The following is a 13,319-nucleotide window of genomic DNA, read 5'->3' as shown; positions in this document are numbered from 1 at the left end:
GTTCAAGAATAGTACTGGAGGAAAAGATCGGGGTCGCGACTCGAACGCCGGCTACGAGCGCGTCGTCGATGGGCAGGGCACTGCTCCAAGGCCACAGGGGCTAAGCGTGAAGGGTTCTCACTCGCGATCTAGCAGTCGGCGACGAAAATGCAAAAACAGGATGTACGTCTTTCGATAAAGGGATCGCGTTTGCGTCGGTCGTAGAAGCGCGACGGAACCGATTGAAGGGAGTAAAACCCCTGATGCGGTGGTTGAAGATGTGGTGAGACTTGTCGCGAACACGGGCAAGCTCAAAGACGAGCCAACTGGCCCCGATTGAGCAAAAGCTGGACTCGGCGATAAGGAGAGAAAACCCTAAAAGCGGCAGAATAAGCGCCACGTATAGTAAGCAAAGACGGTCGAAAGTCGTGTCGTGGCTCAGGCTAGAGCGCAGATGTTTGAGGAGAGCCTGCAATGTCCGAAAGCTTCAACAAAGAACGAAGAGCCTTGAGCAAGTTGAGACGGCAGAAACTGAAAGCGGCCTAGTGAGCTCCGGGCGGTGACAGAGCCGCAAGCAGGCAGCTCTGCATGTGGGGCCTGAGGATCAAGCGTGCAAGCAGTCTCAATAGAATACATCACATGACATCTCAGCTGACTCGTAATTTCCGCTTTCCAGCAGGTTCGCGTCCATGCAACCCCTCTACGCGGGGTGCGACCCGAAACGCGTCCGCCCAGGCCCATGCCCATCCATGCCCATTGTTCTTGCCTTGCCTGCCCTGGCTTTTTCCTCGACCACCCATCGCCCATCGCAACCACATTCGATCCGCTCTTGTTTTCTTTGCTCTTTCAAACCAAACCACTAGCTCGCCGCTCTATATCGTCCAACACTATCCACGCTATCCCCCCCTTTTTCTCCATCTATTTTTTGCTTCACTTCTTGTCGTACGCTTTATCAAGAGCAGACTCTCTCATACACCATCACCGTCCTCTACAGCCTTCCGTTGCCTCTCGCATTGCGCATTCTTCGACTTGGCTTTACCCCCCATCGCAAACACCCATCAGTCTCTCCTCCTCCCTCGCCATCATGTCTGTCGTGTCGCTCCTGGGCGTCAAGGTGAACAACAACCCTGCCAAGTTCACCGACAAGTACGAGTTTGAGATCACATTCGAGTGCCTCGAACAACTCGAGAAGGGTTCGTTTGGCCACTGCCTTGTGCAAAACCGCGTCGCTAATTCAGGACAGATCTCGAGTGGAAGCTCACCTACGTTGGATCTGCCACCTCGTAAGCTAGAGCTTCTTTGTTCTCATCACACCGCTTCTTTCTAACGCCCCGCAGCGATCAATGGGACCAAGAGCTCGACTCCCTCCTCGTCGGCCCCATCCCCGTCGGCGTTAACAAGTTCATCTTCGAGGCCGACGCCCCCAACACCACACGCATCCCCGAGACCGACATCCTTGGCGTTACTGTCATCCTCCTGACCTGCGCCTACGATGGACGAGAATTTGTTCGAGTTGGCTACTACGTCAACAATGAATACGACTCTGAGGAGCTCAACGCGGAACCTCCAGCCAAGCCCATCATCGAGCGGGTGAAGCGAAACGTTTTGGCAGAGAAGCCCCGAGTTACTCGCTTTGCCATCAAGTGGTTAGTCGAATAAGTTGTCCATCACAAATGCCCAAAGCTAACATGACTAGGGATTCCGAGGCTTCTGCTCCTGCCGAGTTCCCTCCCGAGCAACCTGAGGCCGATCTTGTCGCTGACGGCGACGAATACGGTGCAGAGGAGGCCGCAGAAGAGGCCGCCGAGGCTGAGGCTGAGGCTGCGGCCAAGGCCAAGAACGGAGATGACTCCGAGATGGCTGGCGTGGAGAATGAGACAGAGACCCCCCAGGAAGAGGACGAGATGTCTGAGGACGGCAGTGTCGACATCGAGGGCGAGAGTGAGGATGAGCTCGAAGAGGAGGAGGTCGAGGGTGAGGGTGAGGGACAGGGTGACGACGCCATGGAGGTTGACAGCACCGAGAAGCCCGCAGCGCCGGCGGCCAAGCCTGTCACTGTGGCGTCCTAGGGACAGCCTGCAACGGTTGGTTCGCTGTTGGCTACGTCGGCATTTGTCGAGACACGCACCTGATTTGGACTTTGACGGTGATGGATATTAACACATGGGGTTGGAGGATGTTGATTGTCTAATAGAGTTACGAGGACACGAAGGGAATGATATCAGGGGAACATTGGTTTGGAGGCTTGGAGCTAGGCGGAAAACACGTTAGGTCTGTCGGATGAGGGACTCTAGACATGAGAGTTTCGATACGACGTGCATAGAATCCTGTTAAACTTGCAGAGGGACCGAGACATGCAGCTGTCAGTTGTGCTGATGCCATCGTGTCAAGGTCACACGGACGATCTCAATGCAGGGCGGGAGGTGTCAAAGCAGAGCCAGCCGAAGTCGGCACGTGGAGGGATGCATCCGAGGTGAGGCTCAAGGTGCTAGGACGGGCGTATCACTAGACCCGTACGTAAGAGGATTTGCTCAAGCACAAGCGCCCACGAGTAGAAGTTGGCCCAGACCAGCCCATCTGCCTCTGAAACGACAATCTCTTGACGCTCAATGGCAGGCGGAGTAATCAAACCCCCGCGATATGGCGCCCCCCTTCATTTTGAACCTCCCCACGGTTCGCCCGGCTCCTTGAGAGGTGTTGGCGAACCATGATGACGTACCTGGGTCGCAAAGTTATCTACGTAGGCAAACAGCTTCGCTTCGGTGGGATTATCAAGCAACCTTCAATGCCGATCGAAAACCCATCCATCACGTGCGTAACCATTGCTGCATCTCATCTTCCCGTGCAGGTCAAGAAATAATCGAGACACATCAGCACACATAAGTTAGTTTAATTTCCTCCAAGGGTCGCCGCTAAAAGAAAAACAACCTAAAGCATTAATTGTATTAGAGTATCATTTTAGAATATTCATCCCAAGTTACTTGTAACTTTGTCGAAAAGACTTAGATGGTGGCCTCTAGTCCCTCCCTAGCTATTCCAGCCAGCAGCTGAAGTACATCGACGGGCAGGACTATATCACCCTCTCCTTCCCGTGGCGCTCTGAGGAAAAGGAGCTCAAAATCCAATCGTAGTGGTCCTCCAGACACACTATCGGGCGTGTCCGCGTTGGGCCCTCCACTGACGGTGATGACCTGAGAACAGCTAGGCTCGGTGCTTGTTGTTTCGCCCTGCGCAACTTGCCACGTTTCCATGATGATCTCCTCAGAACTCGGGTCGAGCTTGACGAGGAGAACAATCTTGACTTGGTAATTCGAGGCGCTGAACCACCACTTCATGTCTCTTCTTAGACTTTCTAGAGTCTGCGAATATCCCGATTCGATGATAAGCGTCGGCCAACGAGGACCTTGGCGATTTCTTGGACCGCCGCTTGAGTCTCCCTCGCCTTCATCTCCATTCCGATGGTCTCGCCACGTCGTGGAGCCCATCGCAGTCCACTGGGAACCCAGCCCCATCTGTATAACAGCAGCGTGAATGTGTCCGGACAGGGGTGCATACAGAAGCTCGTGAGCCTCGGTTGGAATGGTCACGATGAGTATCTGGCGCTCAGAGTAGTATCGCTTGAGGCGAAACTTGCGCCTCCGAAGCTCTCGCTCATTGTCGATGTCGATGTAATCTTGCTGGGAGACATCTGCGTCGGAAATTAGTTACCTAGATAGGTATCTACAAATCAGACAGATAGCAACATACTTTGCACCACAAGGGCATCTCGGGCATCATCAGAATAGATCTCTTCAAACAGCTTTGATACAGTGGTGAACTGGATCGTGATGGCGGACTCTTCAGATGCCATGATGCGAGGATTGGTCTTGGCAGAAAGCTGGTAGGAAAGGACATCATTTGCTCTCCTAAGGACACTTATAAAGATGTTCAAAGGTTATTATATGATTTTTTTTTTTTTTGAAAGCTTAGTTCTTTTTTAACGTTAGTAATTTCATCATGACTATTAACTAAATTTAGGCATAAGAAAGGTAGGATACTAAGAGGAGTTAGAGACTCTTTGTCGTCCTCGTCTCTTGTTTTTCCCTTTGACCTGTGTGCGACTGTAGTTTCGGTGATATTATCAAGCAACTTTCTACGCCTATCAAATGTCGACGCAACCAACAACCAACAAGAGCTCATCTGTGCAACCATCACGATCGCGGAAGAAGCGTCATACCGTCTTCAGCCGTCATGAGCCGAGCCGAAGCGACGAGATCGACCAACGCCCTTCGGGTACAGCCTCAACCTTGTTCCCCCCCCTTCAAAGTCCTACGAATCCCAATCCCCTTGCACAACTCCGACTTTCCCGCATGAGTCAAGCTCAAACCTCCTACAGCCCTGTTATAGACAAGCGTCCCGTCCCTGCTGTGCTGCCTCGGGCCCCCCCACGTGCGACAAAAGGTGTAGGCGTGCTCGGTTGCCTTGTCGCGCTAGAAGCAGCTTAATCGTGCATCCTCTCGCCCTACTGCGCAGAAGGATTTCGTTTGCCCTTTCTGCTTTAACCCATGGAGGTTGACCGAGCTGGGCTCAGCCGCAGATCCGTCGGGGTCCTCCGAAGCATCATGCTGCCCAACCTGAAGTGAAGGGGGGATGAGGAGGAGTAGAAATAGGGCTCTACTCTCCCGCCCATATCGACGTGTTTCCAACATCTTTATAGCCCTGTTCAGTTCAAGTTGAATATGGGCATTTATCCATAATCTTTAGCCAAGTGACGTTTATGTGTCAATGACCACAGCAATATCAACACAACCAACTCCACAAGCTCTAGACGACTTCGTCAGGGCAGCCGACCTCTTTCATGATCAATATGTCCGCACTCTCCGTGGTCTCCAAGATAGCCTCGCCCCTCGCCGCCGCGAGACTGTCGAGGGTGCCTTCACGCCGCCCCTGAGAGCGGACAGCGGTCCCATCTTTGCAACTGACTCTGCCCGTCTGTCTCCCCTGCATCGTCGTCCTCGAGCCTCTACTTTTGAGAGTACGAGGGAGCGGCCTTCTTTCACTGCTGAATCTCGTCCCTTTACGAGCTCTCCAAGTGGTAGTCACCGCGCCGTCTACACGCAGGATGACGATGTCAACTTCATCCCGCTACTGGACTCGACTGGCACCGCAACCACACGTGAGGTCGAGGACTATGCACTCAATGTAGTCCGAAGTCCCCTCAAACAGATGCACTTGTCTGACGACGTGCTCCTACGCTATCTCCGTGACACAGACTTTACGCCAGAAATGGCCTCTCTCCTCGACGAGGCCATCAAGCGTCGAGCCGACATCAACCTATCTGCGCCCTTTCGTGACTTTGCCGCTTATGAGCGCGAGTGTTACAATCAGTGCACCTTTGAAGTCTACGAGGTCCATAGGAACCTCGAGATGGAGAAGCTGAGCGCAGATAGCGATTCTGAGGATCCGTCAGACGTCAAGGACAATTGTACTGAGCAGGAGGAGAACCCAGCCCCTGGTGTCGATGCGCCAACTGTGTGGGATACTATTCGGGACGTCAACATGAATAGTGAGTCTGTTGGCCGTATCACGTACGTACTCATACCATGTGTATTTGAGAATGAAGAAGAGAAACTGACATAAATGGCAGTATCGTCCAGGAGCCAACGCCTCTCGCTCTGGCCGCTCTTCACGTTGCCATGTCCTCTCACTTTGACATGTCTGAGCTGCTGGGATATCTCCTTACTGATCAGCCAAACCCTGGCCGCACTCACGCGTTCATGAACCGCGCTTATGAGCGTCCCCCTTCCCCAGCTATATCCAGCTCGCCCTTTATCTCTCCCTCTTCACCAATGTCTTTACCTGTGGAACTACCGCCACCCCCTCGGACCATAGCCAATCTACGTCAGCGCTCTTTCTTCTTTGCCTTCAAATACTACACCGTCGTCGCCCCGCGGTTGGAGCCTGCTCCCTGGCAGCGCTTCGACAAGCGTCCTTTCGACAAGCGAAGCGGTGATCACATCGACATTGCCGAGTGTGGTGCCGTTCTGGCTCTCTCTCTCGGGGGTGAGTCCACCAGGGCGCCTCCTTGGCGAACACGCCGGGAGCGTACAAAAGAGGGTGTCTTGTTTGAGACCTTTGGACCGTGGCATCTTCTTGCTATCCAGAGCTTCCCAGACAACTCCCACACTGTTAGAGGCGAGGAGTACCAGCGCAAGAAGTACATCAACGGACCGTCTGCATTCCTAGATCTCCTCATTTCGGAATATCGAGACGCCAGAACGCGCAACCAGTTTCTTCACGAGAGAGTTACCAAGCTCATCACTCCTCCTGTAACTTCCCTTCCTCTATCTCAGCTGATCCTCTACTAACAAGTGACAGACCGAGTTCATGTTTGACCCCAAGCTGCGTGACAAGCTCCTCTTTGAGGACAAGCACTTCACTTACATTCGACGCTACTTTTGGGCGTACAACACCCTGGCCGTGGTTAATAACAGCATCAGGGCCATGATGGACGCCTACTACGAGACCTTTACTGACAGCTTCTGGGCCGGCACCCACGCAACTCTGTGGCCGCATCCGTCGCCAGAGACTGCTGATGCTGCCGCCTATCGTGAGCATATGGCCAACTTGCGCCGTGAGCTCGACAAGGTTGTGCAAGAACTTGGTGAAGTTCTCAAGCAGAACGCCCGTACCCGCAAGGAGATCGAAAACCTGAGGGATCAACTCTTCAGCGGAAGTTCCATCAAGGAGAGTCGAAGGGCCATCGAGCAGGGAGACAATATCCGCATCCTGACCATGATTAGCATGATCTTTCTGCCCCTGACTTTTGTCACGGTAAGTTCCTATCCGAAACACTTGCATTAAATTCTACCGTCTCGTCAGTGTTGCAAAGAAGCCCTCACTAACACATTCTAGTCCGTCTTTGGCATGACAGTCTTCACCATCCCCGCAACAGACTGGCGCTTCGCCCTCACTATGATCCTCGTCTGCGTCCCATTCATGTTACTCATAACCCTCCTCCAGACCCGCTCATTCGGCCTCCTCCTTCGCAAGCTTGCTGTCGTCGGTGCTGTACCTGCCCGTCTCCTGCGCCGCAAGACCCGTGACACGGACATCCCGGATAGTCGCTCCGTTGCTCGGTTGAGACGTAGCAGCGGCACGTGGCCGTGGCTGCGGACTAGCAGTGGGAGGTTGACGTGGCCCTGGGGCGGGCAGCCCCCTAGAGATGAGGTGAACGACATGGAGAGAGGAGAGCGTGTTTGATATGGTATGATATTGTTGCTATGATGTCTTTTGTGCAACGTTATACTTTCTTTGGTTCGATGACAGATTGTGACAACACTTTTCATTATCTCAGGTTCGGTTTTGTACATGGTATTGTAACGATTATGACGGCCACGGTTATGATTTATGAGATCAGAGAGACAGATTGATTAGAGCTAGAGAGATACCTCCTGTCGCTATCACACATGTATAGTTACCAAGAATGTACTTCTATCTACATCCTTACCCAGCTCGTTCGTTCCCCTTTCAGACTTGACCCTCGCCAATCTGCCAGCAATTAATCTCCAGGCGGCTCTGCCGTCTTACATCCGAGGCGTGATTGATTCTTGAGGCCTACCTCGACCTCCAGCGAATCACCTTCCAGAAGAGCCCATAAGCAGAGCCCATCTCTGACCCGGCCTGCCAACTCATCTAGCCCGGCATGGCAGGTAGTCGGTACACGTTCTCATTGGCACGGCCGCTACCCGGGGACGTGGACGTGGCAAGCAGGTGAAACAAACATTGGGTACCATTCACAAGCCTCCATCACGACGAGTTTGGCAGTCCATGTCTCACTCAGCCAGGTCACTTCACTTCACAGTCATTGTGGAAATTGGCATAACTAGCATCATATTGACATATACACATACATAGATTAACAAAGCTAGCACAGCTGGGACATGTACAGTATCGCAGACATTGAAATCCTTCCTTCATTATGAGCATGGCTCCAGACTAGGTGCCAACTATGCCTCCGTCTGAGCCATGACTCCTCGTGTCCCAACGGAACAGTTCGCCCCGTGGACAAACTACCAGCATGCATACATAGATAATCAAGGCGCCGCATACAAACTCCCACTGCGGACCAGCCGAAGCAGAATACCGCCGTCCAAGAAACAAGCAAGGAAGCAGGCAAGCAAGCGTTCGGTATATAAAAGAAACAAACCCCCAGCGCACCCATCAATCACTCACAAAGAACACATGAAACAGACGCTCATGTCGAGAAGAAAAACTGACAAATGAAAACAGCACAAAAGAAACAATGGCAGCAATCCTCCCAGCCAGTCAGCTTACTGACTCAAGGTAGTAGTAGTAGGTAAAGAGAACAGAATATTCCGTGGTATCAGTGTCCATAACGCCAAGCCCCTCCGTTTGATGTGGTCGTAGTACATGGATCAATATGCGTCGAGATGGATGTTCGGCTGAGAGTCGTGTGTGTTGTCATAGATCGTCTACCAGCCCTTCTTTCGAGCGAAGCGCTTGTTGAGCAGAGCCAGCACCTTTGGCACATTGAACTGGACGTATTCAAGATCCAGATCGTCCTGGTTGTCCTTTTGCATCTCAAGCAGGTCATCCAGCTTGAGGTCCAGTTCGAGCAAACCCCTGTTGCGGCCTATACACAGATTAGCATGTTGCTCGGCTCGGCTCAGAATAACAAAGAAACTTACCCTTGTAATGCAAGGAAATAACAAAGGTTCCCGGCAAGGGACTTGTAAAGTTGAAGTAGATGTTGGCCCGTCTGTTGTCGGGAACATTGCTCTTCTGAATGACACCCTCCTTCTCGAGTTGCTGATGGGTGAACTTGTAAGGACCAAGCACCTGCTGCTTCTGCTGCTTTCTCTTTGTGCCCTCACTCTGCGATCGCACATTATGCAGGTAGCTCTTGTAGGTCTCGAGCTGTCCGTTCAGGTAGACGTTGTGGTCTCGGATCGTCTTGTACACCTCCTGCAGCTTCGACGTCTCGGTAAGCACACCCTCCTTGAGAGAGCCCAGGTGTTGAAGCTCCTGCTCAACTTCATCTCGAAGGAGTCCAAACTGATCGCTCTTGTCGATGACGCGCAGTTCTTGAAGCTGAGACAACAGCTCCATAGCTCGAATACCCTTTCGAACCATCACAGCATCGTTGCGGCTTGTTGCGGCGGCGTCTGCGATGCGCTCGAGTCGTAGCGGGCGACGGGCCACGCTGCTCGTGGAAGGAATCGATCGCATAACCTGCACAAAGATGGACTTGGCTTCCATAAAATACACTTCCTCCTGCGTGATATCCAGGGCTGCTGTCAGGTCGTCAATGGCAGTCTCCCATCTGCTGAACAGAGGGAGGTTGATGACCCTGTTCTCCTTGCGAGGCACTTGGGCTGGTGATGTTCCCAACTCGGCCATGATGATGGCGAGATGCGAGCTTTCGTCTTTGCACAGTTCGTTGTGGTGCTTGTCGATCAATCCGTGCATGGCGTACACTTCGTTGAGGGTAATCTCGAGCTCGAGGTCCTTCTTGGACAGCGCAACGTAATTGTCCATCTCGAGGCTCTCGTAAAAGTCCTGGACTTCGCAAAGATCGAGCATGAACTTGTTGATTCTGTCCTTGTTCTGATGGATAAAAGGCTGAAGCTTGGCCATGTACGGCTCCTTGGCGTAGGATGGCTTGTTCGCGAGGTTCTGGAGCATCTTGGCGATGTAGGTCAGGGTTCGTCGCGGTCGCTCGGCCGGGGTTCCATCGATGAGCATGTACGATTTCGGCGTGACGATGGCTGGGTTGATGAAGCGCAGGAAGAAGAATCCGCCGATCAAAGTGCAAATAACCTGGTCGTTAGCATCTGGGTATTTGCGCTTGGTCAAACTCCTGATCTGCTTGCAGATCCATCGAATGCCGTATGGCGCCTCCTCAAGCCCCTCAATGATGGTGGTCAAGAAGCCATTAGCAATCTCGGTCAGCATCGTCAGACGGGGCTCGATGATAGCCTGGACCTGAGGGTTCTCGGCAGCTTGCTCGCCCGTAATTCCCTTGGGAAGATGAGGGGGCAGCTGGCCGGTATCCTCCTCGATCTGCTCAATCATGCGCTCATACACCTTGAGCGGGTTAATTTCCAGGTCCAGGTCCCTCAGCTCGATCAAGCCATTGATTCTATCAGCAAGCACGGACTTGAGGAAACTCTGACCGGGTCCTCTTCGAGTATAGGTAGTCATCATTCGGGAAACAGGGGTGTTGGCGCGGAGGAGGGAGGAATAGTCGGGTGTGTTGTCGAATTGGTATGTCAAGACAGACTGAAAAACATGTGAGCTTTGAAAGGTTCAAATCGTCGACAAGACGTACCTGAAACATAGTGAGAAGGAGATGCTCTTCACGGCTTTCGTACTGGTTTCCGTAGATGGTAAACATGACGGTCTGCAGCAGCGAATCGATCTCCGCCATCGAGACCAGCCTACACAGGTGGGCAATGTGCCTGGGCTCGGATTGCAGAAGAAACAAGAGGTTGCCGTATTTTTGCGTCTTGTCGTCGTTGGGAAAGACACCTTGCTGCATCTCAAGAGCATCCTCGAGATGGCTTGCGACTTCATTTTGCTGCAGATAGCGTTAGAATCAACTCTCTTCATCGAGACCATTTCAGTCATACCTCTTCCAAAGCCATACGGTTCTGGATAAGTAGCGCAATTCGCGAATCAAGATATCGCACATCCTTCTCAAGAACGAAGTTCTTCTTAGACTGAGATGAGATCTTGGACTTGAGATCACGAAGTGCTTTTTGCGCTGTAGATGTGGTTAATCATTTACTCTTGATCTTGGAATTCTTCACGGCATATAATGCTCACCTTTAGCGAGGTCATCCTCAATCTGAAGGTCTCCTTCGTTGGCCGAGATGGACATGTACAGGGCCGACATGGAGTAGCGCTTGGATTGGCGCGCAGAGCGCGAACCGTCGTAGGAAGACATGGTGTTTTGGCGTGATATAGGTTGGAACGACGACGAGGAGGCAGTAGAGGCTCGGGAGGGAGTTTGCAACATGACGGACATGGTGTTGTTGATGGCGAGCAACGGCTTGGAAGAGCGATCAGGCTCGCGGGCCTCTTGACCTCATACAGCGCCTGATGGCGGCAGCGACGTTGAGCTCAGGCGTCTCAACGGCCAAGGCAGTTGGAAAGGTGACGGTCGAGGTCGAGATCGATGTCTCGGTTGCGACGAGCCGAAATGAGAAACGCGGAGAACGGTAAGGGCGTTGTCGAGCGATGCGAAGTAGATGGTGTCGTGTCTGGACGGACTTGGGTGCGATGAAGCGAAAAGCGTTGTAGATTCGAGGGAAGCAATAGTCGAGCGATTTTCGTGTATACAGTACTCGAGCAAAGTGGCAGGCGTCGATTTCAGCTAATGACGATGGATCAGGCGCAACTAGGATGCGGTCGACACGAGGGCGAAGCAGGCAGACAAGGCCAGAGAGCAAAGGACCAAGCAGGGGCGATAGTAACAGGCGACAGCGACTCAATCGAGAGGCTCTGCGTGTCGCTCAGCGGACGTCGAGGACCCGAGTTCTCACAAGGAGCGCAGGAGGTGATCGAGGAGGATGGAAGCGCAAAAAGGACGACAAGCGACGGCGGGCAGATGGTGATAACGAAAGTGGAGGTGGCAGCGGTGGAGGTTAGGTGGTGTTGGTGTTGGTGCTGGTGGTAGCAGTAGTGGTAGTGGTGGTGGTAGAAAAGGGTAAGGGGGGGCCGTGATGGAATTGTACAGGCGAGGCGGCGAGAGGTACCTGAGCAAGGCAGGTACTTGGCGTGCGGCGGCTCAGGTCACGGACTGCAAGGTACCTAGGCTGGGCTGAGGAGTATTATCGGGCAGATTTATGCACGGCTGAGACGCGGATTTCAGGAGGGAGAGACGGCGCGTGGGACGGTCGGTGGAGAGCGGGCGTCCAAAGCTGCAGGGTCATGCGGGTTTGTGTGTGTGGGGAGCAAGGAAGGATGGATGGAATCGAGAGAGAGCGAAACGAGAAGGGTGACCAAGGACGTACGGCAGACGGGTCTAGAGGACGATGGAGGGTGACTGAAGGAAACGATCGACGCTTGGAAGAATCAGAAGAAGAAGCACAAGCATGAAGCAGAACAAAGCCAAGGGTGACTGACGACAAGAAGAGAGCAAAGAAAGCAGGAGTCAGGGGCAACACTAAGAGGGAGGGAGGGATGAATCGATACGGATGGGAATGGATGTGATGGATGCTCTCAGGTTGCAGGTTGGGGTGACGGACGGACACTGAGGAGAGCGAAAAAAAGGTACAGAATCGGTACCTGATGATGTCCCTGAGGTGGTGGTGGTGGGAATGCAAGAGCGTGGCCAGGCCAGATGTTTAGGCTGCAGAAGCGGGCGATCCAATAGACGGGAGGGCTTCCATTCAGCTTCGAGGTAGCTCTAGGTACTTTGGAAAAGCATCGAGACCCTTTGAGCGTTGCAGTCAGCTCCAACTGCCCTGTAACCATCCGCTACGACAATCACTAGAGCACCAGGCCATGGACAACGCCCATTCTCGCTCCGCAGTCACTTGGGTTACAACAACATACATCAGCCAAGAGTCGCTCACGGCAACAGGGATGCCGGGGTTGAATAAGGGACAAGGACAAAGACGGCCAAGACTGTCCTAGGTGCCCCCGGCTGGGATCAGGGGCAGAGACGAAACCTACCTCTGTACCTGCCCGTCCTGAGGAGGTGGAGTCTGCCCAGAGGCACTGCAGCGTTGGAGAGCGGGCGGGCGGGCTCTCGCAACGGGAACCCACAGGGCAGAGAGTCCCCTAGACGGCCCATCACCTAGCCCAACGTTTGAAGCAACACAACCATAGCATTACATCGATGACCATCAGTCAATGCCTTTGACATCTTTCGAAACAATTCCTCGCTTCCGGTTCCCGATCCGAGACCTCTTCTGTTTATAAAAGTCAAAGAATGGTCTCTCGTTTATTCGCCCCGCGGCTGGAAATCGCCTCTTTTTCAATCTCCCAATCTGCCTCCCGGGTGGAACGGAGGCGTCAGCGGCGGGGAAGGGAGTTCTTCCTCTCTTTGGTATCCAATGTGTCCGGCTCGGGTAGTACAAAAAAAGCCTCTGACAGAGTAAAAAGTGGTTGAAGGATAAACAAGCGGAATTGATCATCCTCTGACCGCCAGAGCCTTGGGAGGTCGATCACGAACGATGATCTCTCTCTAGGCTTCCCGTTCCGAGTTTCTCGACACCAAGGACAAGGGGGAGAAAACTTTGAACGGAGGTTCTCTTTCCCGGACGCGGAACACGGTCATCTTCATGGCCCGTTCGTCTTCTCTTTCACACACATTTCACGTCTGGGCC

The 13,319-nt window shown here is 53.1% G+C and overlaps 4 protein-coding genes across 4 annotated transcripts; 2 read left to right on the top strand and 2 right to left on the bottom strand.

Annotated features, from left to right (window-relative positions):
• Window positions 1-1,063: 1,063 nt before the first annotated feature.
• Window positions 1,064-2,048, top strand: SGA2101 (histone chaperone; the record flags this gene model as incomplete). Its single annotated transcript, XM_003054342.1, has 4 exons — window positions 1,064-1,172; window positions 1,223-1,262; window positions 1,317-1,625; window positions 1,676-2,048. 4 exons carry the CDS (start codon window positions 1,064-1,066, stop codon window positions 2,046-2,048), a joined length of 831 nt encoding a protein of 276 aa, XP_003054388.1.
• A 933-nt stretch (window positions 2,049-2,981) lies between these two features.
• NECHADRAFT_75043 (uncharacterized protein) lies at window positions 2,982-3,829 on the bottom strand (the record flags this gene model as incomplete). Its single annotated transcript, XM_003053615.1, has 3 exons — window positions 2,982-3,010; window positions 3,128-3,667; window positions 3,727-3,829. The coding sequence occupies 3 exons, from the start codon at window positions 3,827-3,829 to the stop codon at window positions 2,982-2,984; spliced, it is 672 nt and encodes a 223-aa protein (XP_003053661.1).
• A 914-nt stretch (window positions 3,830-4,743) lies between these two features.
• Window positions 4,744-7,221, top strand: NECHADRAFT_75042 (uncharacterized protein; the record flags this gene model as incomplete). The annotated part of the gene is made up of 4 exons (XM_003054341.1): window positions 4,744-5,546; window positions 5,606-6,287; window positions 6,337-6,792; window positions 6,874-7,221. 4 exons carry the CDS (start codon window positions 4,744-4,746, stop codon window positions 7,219-7,221), a joined length of 2,289 nt encoding a protein of 762 aa, XP_003054387.1.
• Window positions 7,222-7,880: 659 nt separating this feature from the next.
• On the bottom strand, window positions 7,881-10,930 carry NECHADRAFT_57490 (uncharacterized protein; the record flags this gene model as incomplete). Its single annotated transcript, XM_003053614.1, has 5 exons — window positions 7,881-8,614; window positions 8,670-10,263; window positions 10,313-10,561; window positions 10,614-10,747; window positions 10,810-10,930. 5 exons carry the CDS (start codon window positions 10,928-10,930, stop codon window positions 8,454-8,456), a joined length of 2,259 nt encoding a protein of 752 aa, XP_003053660.1. The 3' UTR covers window positions 7,881-8,453.
• Window positions 10,931-13,319: the final 2,389 nt, after the last annotated feature.

This window comes from Fusarium vanettenii, assembly GCF_000151355.1.
Source record: "Fusarium vanettenii 77-13-4 chromosome 1 genomic scaffold NECHAsca_1_chr1_3_0, whole genome shotgun sequence".
NCBI lineage: Eukaryota > Fungi > Ascomycota > Sordariomycetes > Hypocreales > Nectriaceae > Fusarium > Fusarium vanettenii.
This window is presented reverse-complemented; position numbering and strand designations above follow the sequence as displayed.